This window comes from Gossypium arboreum, chromosome 12, assembly GCF_025698485.1.
Source record: "Gossypium arboreum isolate Shixiya-1 chromosome 12, ASM2569848v2, whole genome shotgun sequence".
NCBI lineage: Eukaryota > Viridiplantae > Streptophyta > Magnoliopsida > Malvales > Malvaceae > Gossypium > Gossypium arboreum.
In genome coordinates this window covers 117,510,560-117,527,655 of record NC_069081.1, presented here as the reverse complement: position 1 = coordinate 117,527,655, position 17,096 = coordinate 117,510,560, and the positions used below count along the sequence as shown (strand labels likewise).

General features: G+C 28.4%; 1 protein-coding gene across 1 annotated transcript; it reads right to left on the bottom strand.

Annotated features, from left to right (window-relative positions):
• Nucleotides 1-12,656: 12,656 nt before the first annotated feature.
• LOC108476856 (protein BOBBER 1) lies at nucleotides 12,657-16,668 on the bottom strand. Its single transcript, XM_017779218.2, has 6 exons — nucleotides 15,998-16,668; nucleotides 14,184-14,356; nucleotides 14,057-14,105; nucleotides 13,546-13,712; nucleotides 12,995-13,078; nucleotides 12,657-12,865 (listed from the first exon to the last, which is right to left on the bottom strand). The coding sequence occupies exons 1-6, from the start codon at nucleotides 16,374-16,376 to the stop codon at nucleotides 12,827-12,829; spliced, it is 891 nt and encodes a 296-aa protein (XP_017634707.1). The 5' UTR covers nucleotides 16,377-16,668; the 3' UTR covers nucleotides 12,657-12,826.
• Between the last annotated feature and the right edge of the window lie 428 nt (nucleotides 16,669-17,096).

Genomic DNA, 17,096 nt, shown 5'->3' with positions numbered 1-17,096 from the left:
TTCAAATTTATACTTGAAATTTTAATTTTGATTTAATCATATACGATTAAATAAATACATCAATTTATTTTTATATTAGATAAATATAATTATTCATGTATGCAATATATAAACATAAAATGATATTATATCAATAATTATGTTAATAATTTACAAGAATTGGATCAAATAAAAATTCATGTATAGAATTACACAAAACTAAAGTTCATATATACAATTGCACATTAAACCATAGTTCATATAAAATTTTAGTATATATCCCTAGCATATAAGATTAATAGTATCATATCAACGTGAAATACACATGGGTGGCACATTGGAAGAGAAATGTTGATTATTGGCATGTATTTAAGAATTTAGTCCTCTATTTTGTATATTTTCTCTTTGTATTTTTGAAGTTAATTTTCGTACTTTTATTTTTATAAATTTAGTCCATCTACTTTTTAAGATTAAAATTTAGGAACACTATTAAAAATTTTTATTAATTTTATTTGTAGGTCATTTTGAAACAAACAAACAAAAACTCACTAAGTATCCATGTAAAAAAATTAACAGTGCTAAAAAGTATTAAAAATCTACGTCATCATTTTAATTAAAATAAAGTATTTAAATTGACTAATGACACTATAGAAATCGAGATATCATATCAAAATCAAAATATTTATAAATTAAATTTCAAATCTGAGTGAAAATATAACCATCAAATTAAATTTTAATCATTCTTATAATTTGTAAAAATAGAAAAACTGAAATTTACTCATTTTATTCCCATGTTAAGAGAAAGAGGAGAAAAATAATGGATAGTGTCTTTTGCGGAAGAATATAATTAGTACAGATTAAATATAAATAATTCAGACAAAATATTTATAGATACGGATTATTTGTTCGTTAATTTAGAAATTTAAGTGAAAATAATTAATTACTTAAAAAAAAACTCCAATCTCATATATTATAAAATACTTATCCTAATGCTAGTGGCGAATCGTAGTCGAATTCGCTCAAAATAGAAAAATTATTATTTAAGTCCTTTAATAGTTTATAAAATTTTAAATTAACAATAATAAAATGATACTTTAATCTCAAAAATTAAAATTTAATTTATTTTTAAAAATTATAAAATATAAACTATTAAAATAATAAAATTATATTTTTAATGTAATAAAATTATATAATTTAATTCTTAACCTCCAAAAAGTTATCTTAACTTCACCCTGCCATAGAGTTGAAAAATCAAGCATCCCAACTTCATAAATTTAATCAAAATTAACGTATAAATTTAAATTTAATCCAATTCCTAATATGAAGCAAATTAAACTTGAGAAATGTGAAACGGGGATTTATAAACACCTGGAAAGGATTGGTCTTGTCTGAAAATTACTGTTCTTTCTCATGTCTTTGGTGTCTGAAAAGATGGGAACACCAAAATTGTTTTAGGTATATTGGACCCCTCTTCCATAGCCCATCTTTTATGAGTTTTAATCATGTTGATTAGTTCTTTATTAATTACTTTTAGTACACTAATAATCATTAATTATTTATGTGAGATTTAATATAATTAGGAATCTTATTGATATAAAATTTTATAAATTTTGAGAAGCTACTTCAATTATTAATAAATACATAAAATTAAACTACTAGTTTTATTAATTTATTACATACGAATTGTTGATTTATTATTTATTTGCTAACAATTGAACAAGAAATTTTAATAATATTATTTAATAGGATTAATTTATTAATTTTATAAAGTACAGGGATTAAATTGTAATAAATTGAATTAGAGGAATTGACTTCTTAATTTTTGTAAAATAAATGGATACCATTTATAATCAACCCGAATTTACTTATGAATTGTACATGTCTATAATAATATATATAAGTACAAGTTTAGAAAATTTTGGATTAAGAAGTGTATATATATATATATATTTATTGTATTATTAAATTTATATTTAAAAATAATTATAATATTTAATTTAGAATTATTAATTAAAAAGTTGAAGTGAAATAAAAGTTTTATTATTATACGCTAATTACTGAAATTAAGTATATTATATTTAAAAATTAATTGACTATCAAATGGTGACGATTAAAATTGTGAGGCACTTTCTGAAGAAAAATAAACAATAATCCAGATATATTATACTAAGAATATATAATAGAAAATAATTAAAATGTTTAAAAATCTAACTAATACAAATGATTGCATTGTTTAAAATTAAATAAATATAACCGTTAAAATGTGTTATAATTTATTTTACTCTTTATAAATTTAAAATTTAATCGTTATATTTTTATTTTTTAAGAATTTAGTCCTTCTATTTTAAGATTTTAAAATTCAAGTCCAACTATTAGCACTGTTAAAATTATTTTGTTAAATTGATTGGTGTGACATTTTGAAAATTAAAAATTAAAGAGACAAAAATTTAAATTTATAAAAGTACATACACCTATAACATATTTTAACCTAAATATAAAATATCTTAATTTAAAAAAAAACAGTAGAAACCAAAATAACATTTAAGTAAAACAAGCTTTTGTGACAATATATGTTTGGTATACATTGACTTAAAAAGGCAAAAATTGGTTGTCCCACCCCCAATTTTTCAGTTCTCTGTAGGGGCCTTTGTATATGAAAACTTGTTTTCATTGTTCAGTAAATAATAGATCCCATGTGCTCGAATCACTTCTTATCTTCTTTTTACCAGTTGTACCAAAATTTCCGGTATTTGATACTTACATCTTGCTCTCATTAAATTCGAAATTAAACTGGATTAGACTTTCAAAAAAGGGTAAATTTTATTGAAAGTCCCACAATTATTAATAAATTTCTTTTTTAGCTACTCAACTATAAAAAGATTATAAAATGATTACTTAATTATTCGATTTTTTTTTGTCACTGGCCATTAGATGTTAATGGAAAAATAACATGATAACTTTTGAAATTGATACAATAACAAATTTAATCATCAACATTTACACATTACCTAATTTGGTCTTCAAGTGCCAATCTTATAAAATCGATGAAAGTGAACTAATGAAGACCGAGTCATCTCATCTATTAGTTTTGAATCCAATGACAAAAAATTGGATTATCAAGAGAAAAGAACGAGAAAATATAGAATTTATGATATTGGATTTTTGAGTGTTTCTATTCTTTTGTTTTTAACAAATTAAGCTAATAATTTTTTTTAAAGCTTTTGAGGTAAAATGTTCACAAAGGAAAGCAAAAGTACGAAAAAAACTAAAGTACATAATATGAGAACATTGGTTGTTAATTTTTTAGAATCAAGACTAAATTGACGAATGTATAAATGATTGATGGTTAAGTTTGCTATTATGCCAATTTTAAAATTGATATATCATTTTTTGATAAATAATTTAACATCAAGTGACCAAAAAATAAAATCAATTATTAGATAATCATATTATAATTTTTATAATTAAGTGACAAAATAATAATAATTAATAATTGAACGATCATTAATATAATTTTCTTTTAAAAAAAGAAACGCTGTTCTTATATTATCTTTTTCATTTACGAGACTCAAATATGATTAGTTAAGAAATATCGAAATTTTATCATACGACATAACATGTGTCAGATATACCTTATGATTATTTCAAAACTTTGGAATGTAGCTTTAAAAATTAATGTTTCTCTTTTCCTAAAGTAAAATAGTGTTGGAAACTAATAAAGATAAACGCCAACAACACTTTTGAATCCTCTATAATGACTCAACATTTTAAAAACTCGACACTTCAATTTCAAATACCGTACCTTAAAATTTCTGATTTGTTTTTTCTCTTTCTTAAATGTAAGTTTATATGCAAGTTGAAATTGATAACTTCAAAATATTATTTATTTGGTCGATTGGTATATGTAATATTGTCAATGTAGAAAGATGTTGATATTTCGAGTCTGTTTGAAACGTATTGTCTTCTTATTTATAAGTTGAGGAGAGATTATAAATAATTTTAGGTATTATATAAAAAAATCGAAATATAATAAAAACTTATAATAGGATTGTTAAAAAATTACTTATTTTTTATGCAATAGACATAGAGATATTAAAACTAAGTCGCTTGCATTTATTAAAACTTTAAAAGATTAAATTTTCACTACGAGGATTGTTGATTGAGGTGATGTATTTGATTTGAAATTTAATTTAAAATTAAAAAAAATCGATGTGTTTGATATTTAAATTTTAGTATTTTTATTTTTCTAAATTATGATTTATTAAAATATCAAATCAAATTTGGTCCCGAACACGTGTCATGAAATAGTTATTCTTGGCATAACATACAAGATTAATACTAAAATTATAAATGAAATTTTCTCTAATGTCTAATTTTACACATAAAAATTTGATTTGATTCAATTCTCACGAATTATTGATATAATTATCGACATACATTATTTTATGTTTATATATTGTATACAAAAATAAATATATTTGTTTAATATAAAAATAATTTGATGTATTTATTTCTTTACATGTGTATAATTGAACTGAAATGAAAGTTTCGTGTATATATTTGAACCACAATCAAAGTTTCATGTATATATAATTACACTGAATCAATGTTCATGTCTCAATTTGCACATTAAATCAAAGTTTATATATAATTTTGAGATTTATCCCCATAACACACTATCATTCGGGAACAATTTATTGCTTAAAAAGCAATTTATTTTAAGGTTGGATTCCACCATCAATTAAACTTTAATTGATTTTCAAACAATTTATTTTTTTAATCCCTCTCCAATCCTTAAATAAGATGACAAAACATGTTTAAACACGCTCAAACTGGACCTGATTATGGGTCGGGCCAAGCCAACACAAAATTTTAGGCCTGTTTTCTAGGCTCGAGTCCAGCCTAAGAATTGGGCCTAAATTTTTGCCCAAGCCCAACCTAGATAAAAAATGCTAAACTTGATCTCGATCCACCCGCATTAAAATTTTATATTATTTTTATATAAAAATAAATTTAAAAATATAATACATCAAATACACTAGAAAAATAAAAATAAATGTTTCCAACAAATTGAAAATACATTAAAAAGTCTATAATTAAATAATACTAAGATAGTTGCAACTTGGCAAGCATATACCTCTAAATAGTAGCAAAATTAATAATAAAATAAGAGTTATACAATACTCAAACAATAGTAGCAAAATAATAGCAAAACAGTAGTGAATTTTTTTTTTAGATAAATTTAGGCTGGGCCAAAAACAATTACCTGAGGCCCAACCCGTTTGAAAAATGGGCATTATTTTTTTGTCTAATCCCATTTTTAGGGCCTATATTTTTGCGCAAACCCTCCCACTTTTTGAATGGGCATTCGGGCTTAAGCGGGTGGCCTTGCTCATGATTAGGTCAAGCTCAAACTCACATCCTCTTGCATTGGCAACAATATCGATTTCAATCGAACTAAAACAAAATTAGCAATATGGATCATATTTACAATATGTGGATCAAATCTAAATATGTACACACCACCAACTACATGATTAGTTTGATCTAACGTGTAACATCCTGATTTTGGGCTTAGTCGGAACAGTGGTTTCGGGACCACAAATTCGATGAGGAAAGTTTCATTTTTATTATATTTTTATGGTCTACGATTTTACGGGATTATTTCGTGAAAATTTCGTTCGAAAATTTCGACATTTGGGCACTCAATTTAGTAAAAAGGACTAAATTGTAAAAAGTGAAAAAGTTGAGTTTTATATGTTAGAGGTGTCAAATTGTTATGAATTTTTAAATGGGAGGTCCTTAAATGACAATTAAACCATTGTATAACTTTTTGGACAAAAATGACCTTAATTGAGTAAAATTTGAAAGAACAGTAAAAAGGGTATTTTGGTCATTTAGGGATAAAATGAATTAAAAGACAAATTTTAAACCCCAAATGTGTCCCTTTCTTCATGCTACAGCAGAATGTACCAAGAGCAGCTATGGTTAGGGTTTGGCCAAGCTTTCAAGCTTAATAGTAAGTGATTCCGAGCTCTGTTTTTAATGTTCTATGTATTTTTGAAATCCCGGTAACATGATCTGCTCATTTTTACCATTATTTTGAGCTAGGATTTATGTTTGAAAATTTATCCATGAATGATATGCATGTATTTTATGTTTAATGGTAGAATACGAAGCTTGAAATTGTGTTAAACAACTTTTGCTAAGCGATTTTACGTGAAAACGAGTAAAATGGTATAATCGGTGAAAATACATAATATTCATAAGTACATGTTAGAGTGAGAATTTGATGTTTCTATAGAAGGGAAAAATGATCAGCATGTCATAAAACATAAGAAAATAAGAAGAAGATTAATTTCCAAACCTTGGGGCAAAAGTGTAAATATACAAAAGTTTAAGGGTCAAAATGAAAATTTGTAAAAAATGATTTTTAGACCCATATGAATAGTGTGACTAATTAGTAGGCTAAGTGTGATATTACAGATCAAGGAAATCGAGATTTAGGCTTAAATCGGGAAAATACAAGGTTATGGACTAGAATGGTAAATTGCCATTTCTGAATCCGAGGCAAGTTTGTACGTAAATAATTTATTGATTCTTTTTATTTTATTATATTTTGTTATCATATGAAACGTGGCTGCCTATAGAATGGTTATTTGTTGTAAATTGCAAATTGAAAAAGGACTATGAATAAATTGTAAAATGTTGGAAAGTGAGAAATTTCCCAGTTGAGCCTTCGGAATAGAAACGATATGAATGATCTATTATGAGGTCACGTGTGCAGTACTAAGTGCAGGCTACTATGTGTATCAGATGGTTAGGTCACGTGTGTAGTACTAAGTGCAGGCTACTACGTGTACCGGATAATTGGTCGCATGTGTAGTACTAAGTGCAGGTTACTATGCATACCAGAGATTTGGCTAGAAGTGTGAAAATATGTGCAAGCAACTGAGTATCAGTTATTTTTCTGAAGAGTTCAACGAGAAAATCGATTAAGTAAAAATACCTGTGAACATGATTATATGATGAATAAGTGCAGGCATATGTTTAACAAAATTTTGAGCAATATGTTCGATATTTGAGTGAACTTCGATAAGACAAAATGGATTAAGTAAAATTATGTAAGAGTGAATTTTAGTAGTAAAATAGTGTTGGACAGCAGCAGTTGTGTGACTTTGAAAATTCACCAAAAATTATGTAAGTTGAATTAAATTTAAAATAAATTATGAAATTAAAGCTTAGTGAGTTTATTTTCATATAAAAGAAACAGGAGGAGAAAAAGAGTTGTATATTTTGTGATATTCTAATTTTTGTTAGACAGTGTCAAAATGAATTCGAGATCCCCTGTTCTGACTTGGAAAAACTGTTAAAATTTTTAGAAAAATAATTACGGGTTATAATTTATATGCTTAGAATTTTTGATGAGCCTAGTTTTAATAGAAACAAACGGAAACATTATCCGAGTCTCGTACTATGAGATAAATAAATTTTAGTGAAGAAATGTCAAAGTTGTCAAACAGCAAAACAGGGGAGAATTTGAATAATAAACTGTACTTATTGGCTGGACCAAATATTCTGAAAATTTTATGGTGGAAAGATATATGATTCTAATTTCTGGGAAAATTTACGAATCTTAATTTGGAGTTCCGTAACTCCAAATATAAATGATTTAGTGACTGTGACTCAAGAAAGCAGCTCAACCAGAACATGTGTAAATGTACAATTGGGTTAGTTTTACTATGGAAAGCATGGTAGTAAATTGCTTATTATTATTTCATGTGAGCTTACTAAGCGTAAAGCTTACCCCCTCCTTTTCATTTCTTTTAGTGTTGTCAGGTTAGCTCAGGGTTGGAGATCGTCAGAGGCAGCATCACACTATCAAGCCAACACCTTGACAGTATAAACATATATGCTAGAATTATCAAGTGAGTGGCATGTATAGGGACCTAGTTTTATAACATGTGTTATTATAATTTGGCCAAATATATTGGTCTTTAGTGAGCTAATGATTCTGACTTATAAATCTAGCTATTTATGTTATGTTTGATTTTGGTGATGTGCATATGCTTGTTTGCCATGCATGGTTGGTAATATGTTATGTGTTGTTGTGAATGTTTAAGTTCGTTAACGCCTCAAACCCTGTCCCAACGTTGGATACGGGTGAGGGGTGTTACATAACGTATTAAAAAAGTAACACTCGTAAATTTATTAAAAATATTTTTTTAACACGTTAGTATTTTGATTAATGTATTTTTCATACACTCCAAGATAGGTTCAAAGTGACATTTAACCCTAAATTAACAACTAGACTGATGAAATAACTTAGTTGCCATAATACCAACATCTCAATGATTTAGTTAGAACATTTTGAAGTTTTCTCACTAATTTGAAATTCGGATGGTAATTTAAGAATGTTTAGTGAAATCCTTTCTTTTATGTTTCAAATATGTCAAAGATATGATGTGATTTTTTTTATATAATACTTAAAAGTATTTGAAGTCATTTTCCTAACTCTTAAATAAGAAGATAAATACGCTTTAGTGCACTTAACTCCACGTCTTTCTAAATTGATAATAATATCGATATCAACCAATTTAAAACTCAACCGACAGATATAATGTGATATTCCCACCTTATATAAGTAGACATCCAAATTGAGTTTACATTTGTTCTATTGCCACCTTATTATTCCCACCTACGATACCAAATTTGTAAACACTAATTTTACTATTCTAAATCCTCACCTTGGATTGAAATAGTCTTTTATTGCCTAAACTTTTACGATAAAAATGATAAAATAACAAATTTAACCTCTAACATTTATCTTTTTTATCATCTTGACCTTAATTATTTTTTAATACTTTAGGCCTCAACCTTTGGTAAATTTGTCTTTCTTTGGATGAAAAAATTAACTGAACCATTAAAATTTTAATGGCATTGGCATAAGTGGTGGAGCTTGAAATTTTTTTTTTGGCAGAATTAAATTATATGTTTTTACAATAGTAAAAATAGAATTCTATCATTTTAATAGTTTATATATTTTAATTTTAAAAGATTAAATTAAATTTTTATTATTTTAAAGAGTTAAAAGTATAATTTTACCATTACTAATTTCAAATTTTATATATTATAAAAAGCCTAAATTAAAATTTTACTATTTTAAGGGGTGATGCCCCGAATCTCCACTAGGCTCTGCCATTTATTGGCATTACAACCTATGTGTATATATATATATTAATTCTTATGAACCTCTTTAAAATTTTAGTAACTTTATAATTTTTATAAATTTTTGTGATGTGTACATGAATAATGTTCCTGGCAGAAGTAAAAAAGGTAAAGTATGAGAATAGTCATTTAATTATGCATTTTATTTTATTCTAGCCACTTAAGTATTAATTATTTTGATTTAGCTCTTCAATTTTTTTAATTAAATAGTTTATTCACTTTCTCGTTAGCTACTGTTAGTTGAGGGACCGAAATGTGATATGAATTTTTTTATTAGCCTATTAATAAATTTAACCTTCCAATATTTATATATTTTATCAATTTAATTTTAAATAAAAAAATTAACAAATTATTACTAAGAAACAACTAAACCCTTTCTCAATCTCTGCAAATACACCCACCATACATGTGAGGGGAAAATGGTGATAGTGATAGCATCAGGAAAAGGGGCGAGATGATAAATTCGTGACGTTAGTGGCTCCAATCGGATTTGGCTACTAGTTTTGACTCGGAGGAAGGGTGGTCAGATGATGGAAGCTTTGATGTTTGTTGAGTACTGAGAGAAGAGGGTGAGTTGAAAATAGTGATGCATCGAGTATGGTGATTGACGGGAGGGCCAGGGGTGTTTTTTCTTATATAATTTGCTATTTTTTTCGAATTTAAAATAAAATTAATAGAATGTATAAATGTTGAAGAGATATGTTTATTATTAGGCCAGTAAAAAGTCTACATAAATTTCACGTCTCTATACTAACAACAATTAAAGGACGAATGACAAAAATTAATTTTGAAAAATTAAATAATTAAATTTAAAAATTAATAATTAAATGATTAAAATAAAACAAAATTTATAATTGGATGACTGTTATTGTACTCTACCCAAAAAACAAGGTTCATCATATTTTCTTCCTTATGCTGTGGCTTGTGAAAGCCATTTGGAATTTTCTTTTAGATTGACAAAATGTCAATTTTTTTAATGCCACTTTTCAAATTTTCTATTTAACACGTGTACTGATAAATCCTTTGAATGATTTTTCGATTTAAGTGAAATTAAACCCACCTTTGTAAAAATATTTTTATCCTTCAAAAACTATTTAATTATTGCTCTAAATTCTTTTAAATTAATATTATGAAATATTAATTAAAATTAGGATTTTCCTTTTAATTTCTTTTATATTTTTCAATTTTAACAATTTCACAAATATAATAATTAAATTGCATGTCTAATATTGCAAACGTTTTTTGAATAAATTTGTTAATTCAATTTTTTTATAATTAACAGAAAAAAGTAGGAATAAATATTGATAATAAATTTTGTAACATAAATATTAATAATCGTAAAAGACAACCCATAATTTGTAATAAACTATTGATAAAATAAAATCATATAATGAATTATAAGATATAATAAAAATTAAACTTAAAAAATGGGTTTAAATAAAAGTTAAAGTTTATCTTTTAAACGGGTTAAATCTCAAGTAAAATTTTTTTGGCTTGGGCTTGGCTTGACTTGAACCAGCCTAAACTTCATTTTTTGCTGTAATTTCGTTGTTGTTTTGTTGTAATTTCGTTGTTATATTGTTATTATTTTGTTGTTATTATTTGGTTATTGTATAAATATTGTTTTATTGTTAATTCTGCTACTATTTTAGAGGTAGTTGCTTGCTAAATTATAATTATTTTAATGTTATTTTAATGCAAAAACTTATTTAATCTATTTTTAATTTATTAAAAATATTTATTTTAATATTTTTAGTGTATTTTATATATATTATATTTTTATATAAAATAATCTAAAAATTTAATACTGACGGACCAGGTCAAGCTCAAATTTAACATTTTCAATCTAAGCTGAGTTCAGACAAAATTTAAAATCTATTTTTCGGGTCAAACTCAGACCTAAAAAATTTATATCGACTTGACCCGACCTAAACCCAATTTGTCATCAAGTCTAGAAGCCACTCAATGCTAATAAATTTCATTAAGTTATCATATTATCTTTGCCTTCATTATTATTGATTAATCTCTTAATCATCATGTTGGTGTCAATTTATGCTTTTCTCTTTTTTTATAGTTTGCTTTTCTATACCATGACGTTTTTCTTTATGTATTCATCGATTTGGAGCACGAAAACTTGGGTCTGTTTGAAGCACATTTGAGATCATTCCAAAATTATGGATCTTATTAATTATTTTCTTCTTAAAATTTGCATAAATATTCACACACATATGTTCATACGGATAAACTGAATTTTTTTTAATTTGTTTTGAAAATGGAGCCTTTTTATACAAAGCTTTACGGTAGATACGATAAGTTCTTAAGTTCGCACCTCCTTTATATCCCCTAAAATTTTCTTTTTCTAGTGATATTTTTAGATTTCCACCTCTTCTTTCTGTATACATCTACCATACCATTACTTTTGATTTGATTGCCAATCGATCCGGTTGTGATGGCGTATATCATTTATTTTTGGGGTCATATTAGGACGAATAAAATAATATTAAAATTAAGATTAAATTAGTTGAGATGAGATTTAAGTTAAAAAACCTATTTTACTCTACTTTACTAATAATTTTTTTAGATTAATATAATACAAATATCATATCAATTAATAAAATTACATGCTTAATAAATACTTTACATTAATAAATTCAAATACTAATTATGCAGAAAAAAAAATCCAATAATTGTAATGGAAATGAGGGATCAATTATTGGAAACGTTTGGGTATGGAGCAAGTAGTGCAGGGTGAAAGGCAGATTTACGAAAGAGCTACTAATAATAACATAGAAAAATGGCTGAAGCTGAAAGAAAACCTTTGGAATTTGACAAGTTGGCGGTAGGTGGCCGAGACTATAGAGTGAAGCCAACATTTTATGACAAAAGAAAATTAGGGCAATAAGAAGATGACTGCCATTGCTTTTTAGTGGGGGCGTGTTTTTCTATGGTTTGCAATTAAGCTTTTTTTTTTTTTTGAGAACTGTTGGGCTTCCTTTGAAAAAAAAACCCACCAAGGGAGACAAGACAAAAAATGTTCTAGTAAAGGGCTTCATTGTAAACCATCAAGTCACACTCAACATCTGAGTGTTGGATTTTCTTATAATTTAAGGTTTTAACCTTTACCTTAATAGGACACAGTAGAAGTTGATTGATTGAGATGCAGGGGAAAAAATGGTCTAATTAGGCCAAAACCATCATTAATTTAATTTAAATAAGCGGTTAAGGTGAACTCGATATTTGTTTCATTGTTTTTTTCTAGGCTGTTCATCATCGTATACAAACAAAAGATCCCATTAAATAATTAAATTTCTCTTCAGAACAACAGAAAAGCCAAAAGCATTAAGCCACCAATAGTATATTTAGTGAGAGAGAATGCAATCAGTGTTCCCTTCAGTTGTTAATGCACAGAGGGAAGGTAATATTTGTAAGAATTGAAGAAGCTTAGGAGATCAGATAAAAGCTTAAATTAATATAAAATAGTCTTACAAATATTGATATTGCAAATATATTCCTTACCAACTCAAAACCATTCCTTAAACATGTTCATAGGAAAAATGCAGGAAAACGTGTACAATCCGTGGAAGTAGAAAGATATGGGGTTTGTATGGTTCACTGCCATTTACATCAGCTTTGCTTTTGAAAAATCCATCTCAGGATGCTGCAACAAACCAGTAAAAAGAATTGACAAAATTCACCAGCTGAAACTCCAACAGAGATTGGGAAATGATAGACAAGGAGGGGAAGGCAATATGCATGCACGCATGCAGTTAGGTCAGTGAATAGTTACCTCAGACATGAATTTCTTTAGGATTTCTTGTTTCTGAAGTTCATCACTGGTTGGAAGGCCCATGGCCTTCTGTCTTTGGTCAAACTGCATGGAGAACAAGTACCCCAATTATGATAAATCTTTAAGTTACAAAAGGAAGGTTCTAATGTAAATGTATAAAGCTAGTGCCAATAGAGATAAATGTCAAAACGATGCAATTGTACACATGAAAATTCAATTGTGATTTAAATATATATACAAACTTTGATTTTAATTCAATTTATTTTTATATTGGATAAGTATTATTATTTGTGTATGCAATTTGTAGACATATAATAATAACAATGTTATATCATTAATGTTGTTAATGGTTTGTCAAAATTGAGTTAAATCAACACTTCAAGTATAAAATCGCACAGAATTAAATTTTACTTATAACATTGCACGGTGGACTAAAATTAATATATGGCTTTGAACTTCACCCCGTACTAAAAATAAGACTAGAAAAAGAGATATTGTGGCAGATAGAAACTAGCTAGAAGCAAAAATATAATAAGGTTAGAACTGCTTACCATCATCTTCTCTACAGTTTGTCGTGTTTCTGGATCCAAGTCGGATAGTTTGCTGTTCTCTGGTTCAACTTTCTGAGTGTCAATTTCAGGGTCTCCTTTTACCAATGATTTCCACCACTCCATTTGGTTGTGCTTAGTCAAAAGGATTGAGATTGATCGGTTATCCTCTACAACAGCATGGGGAGATTTCAGATTACCAACAAAAGCATATGTTTTTAGCATCAAACAAAGTTAATTTCCATAAAACTGATAAGACTCAAATGGAAATCGGAGATCACAATCACAGCAAATTGCCCAAAGAACTAGAACAATCTTATCAATTATAGTCATTCATATTCTAAAATAACTAGATCATGCAGAAATAATTGATCAACAATACAGAGATACTACAAGAGTCAAGAAACAAAGGAAACACCAGGTGAAATTTACATCTAAAAAGACTGAAATGCAATATCAAATTCAACTAGGAACAATCATCAGTATTTGTGTCATTACATTTGAGTTAACATACCGATGCTCCAGTAGCAATCATATGGTTTGACAGCTTGGAAAAGCTCCCCCTAAAAATATAAAGAAATATACGTTACTCCAATGTAAACCAACTAGGAATTGTTTGAACATCATATGAATTAACTTACATCAATAATAGGAGGCTGGCCCTTGAGTCCCACTTTTAGATGGTTTTTCTTTATCTCACATGCAACCAACTTTGATCTTGTTCCACTTGGAACTGGAACGTTAACAGTAACCTCATGCAAGGACTGTGTCCAAGAGTAATTCTCCAGATCAAGACCATTGCCCTTGTTTGGAACTATCCAAGCATTTAGAAAAATGAATTAAAGTTAGTAATCTAACTATTCTTTGAGTTTCACGATCAAATGCATCTAGCAGTGTCAAATTAAAAAATCTGCCATGCAATACTTAATCACGTGTTAACCCCAACAGGCATTATGACACAACTACAAAACCCCCATCCCCACTAACCAATGAAAAAGAACAAATGCACAAAACAATGAGTAGCTTTTTAGCCAGCTTTCCAACACAATACATATCCTTTCCTAGTCAACTGATATAAAATTAAGGGTTAACAACACTAGTAGTCACTCAACTATGTAAATTTCATTTTTGGTCATCCAACTATGAAAAGTTACAAAATGGTCACTCGAGTATTCAATTGTCTTTTTTGGTCACCATCGAGATAACATAAAAATGAAGACACCTAAAAGTCCAAGTTGGGTTACCAAAAAAGACAATTTAATACTTGAGTGACCATTTTGTAACTTTTCATAGTTAGAGAACCAGAAAAAGAAATTTACTAATAGTTGAGTGACTACTAATGTAGTTTACCCTAAAATTAATATACACAATAACATACAATCAAATAATACCATTACACTTGCCATTAGCCCCAATTGGGAGAATAAACATGTAAATGGCCCAAAACATCTACCAAATGCAATCAACATGTAAAGTAGATATAGAATAATCTAAAACAACCAAAATCAGAAGAATTTAGCACTAGTTCAGTGTGTCACTCAACCAAGTACAACACCTGATCTTCAACCCCTTCAATTTCAAAACATTGCCTTTTAACTGAAATCTTCTACTACCACATTTCTGAAAGTTTTCAAAAAGTTTCAAGTTGACCCCATGCTCAGGGACAAGTAAACCAAGCCCTGCTTTAGAACAAAATAACATTGAGCTTACTCAACCCAAGATATCAGCATTAGGGGTGTACATGAGCTACTGGTTAACCCTAAGCTTAATCATCGAACCAAGCTTGAGTACAAAAATTGGTAAACAAGCTTAATCAAGCTCAAACTCGAGTCGCATTATATCTCAAGCTGAAATCAAGCTTAAAATAGATATTCGATTGAGCTCAAGCCGAGTATCGAACTCTGAATTTTGAGTTGAGCTCGAGCTTGGCAATATTCAGGCTCGGCTCGATTGCACCCCTAACCAGCATGCACCATAATCCAAAACATGTGTCAACTAAAGAAATCTACCTAATACATATTTCCATTTATTCCCTAAAGAACAAACAGCTAAAAAACCCCTCCCAGCAAGGACAACAAATTAACTTCATTTATCAGCATTACATAATAACCATCATTAGGAACATGATGGAGCTAAGAATAAAGCTCAAGCTGACTATTTAGCTCAATTGTAGAAACTTACTCAAGCTTACTTACTAGTACTATACACAAAAGCTTCTGATTCAGAACAGAAGTATGTTGCCTATTTTTCACTCTACGGTTCACAAACACAAGCAACTTATGCTATAAACACAATTTAAATCCGTAAACAAATATATCTTCCTTAGCATTTGCCATAATCTAAAGCAAACCCCAATTTTCCTTTTCCCCAAATTTCATCATCAATTAACCTTGCATGCAAATAAAAAAAAATACAAACGATAATAAAAACAGAAAAAAATGGAATATATATATACCTCTCGAACAGGAGCTAGTCTCTTCATCCTTAGTCTCTTCCTTTTTATTGACCTCCATTGCTTCCTCCTTAACTTCTTTCTTTATCTCCTTCTCTTCCTTCACTTCCCTATTCTTGGTCTCCACCTTCCGAGCCACCTCTTCAGCCTTCTTCTTGCTCTTCTCCTTGGCCGCTCTCACGATGGCCGCGATCTCTTTATCGGCGTTCTCTTTCACTAGAAAATCACTCTCTTTCCCAATGAAATCGAAAACTTTCTCCAAAAACACAACAGGGTTCGACGGATCCAAAGTGGCGCTAAACAGCAGCGGTTTAGAAGCCGGCGACGAAGAAGGCGAGGGCTTTTTAGCCTCGTCTTCTTGGAACTCGGAGATTATTGCCATTCAATAACAAAAAAGAAAAAACCTTACTCTGGCTCAGGCAAAAGTGCGTCGTAGAGTTGAATCGTCAGTCGGGTCTTGAAGTTTCGTCAGGGTTTAATTATATATACGGAAAGGGTGGGGCAGATGTTCCAGAATCCGGAGTTTTCGAGCGAGACTTCCAGAATCTTTCTTTCCAAGTTGCTTAATCGTAACATTTGCTAGATCATCTTTCTTTTTATCTTTATTTACTAAAACGTCCTTTATTGTTTATAGATAACAAAATATAAAATTATATATTTAAATAAAATATCTAAACATATAAATGATCAATTGTGGATAAAATATACATATAAATCACCCATCAAACATCTCTAGGTTATAGTGTTTTCTTTTGTTTCTTAAGGTGAACATTTGTTACTCAAATTTTAGATGAGATGTATATCACTGGATTCACAACAAATAAGTTGTGGAAAACTTCAAAAAATTATGAATTTTAATAAAATAAAATTAAGTGTCTATGTCTTGTACTGATTTGTGGTCTTTTTATGCCTATGTCTTGTACAAGCGTTGGTGGAAGCATCATAACAATAGGTGTTTTTGAGGAACAATAACATCCTTACACCATGTACGGTCCCAAACACGGCCACTCATCCAGTAGAGTTTCCTCACCAACACTTCTAAATCCATCTCAAATCTACTTAAGATATAACATGGTATATACACTGCAATCGTTTCTAAGAC

Bases quoted from the DNA above. Each gene is read 5' to 3' on its own strand.
- LOC108476856 (XM_017779218.2), bottom strand. From the start codon at position 16,376: ATGGCAATAATCTCCGAGTTCCAAGAAGACGAGGCTAAAAAGCCCTCG. The intron at 14,357-15,997 runs GTATATATATAT...ATGCTTGGATAG, and splicing joins GACTAGCTCCTGTTCGAGAG to TTCCAAACAAGGGCAATGGT. The intron at 13,079-13,545 runs GTAAGCAGTTCT...TTCTCCATGCAG, and splicing joins AAACTGTAGAGAAGATGATG to TTTGACCAAAGACAGAAGGC.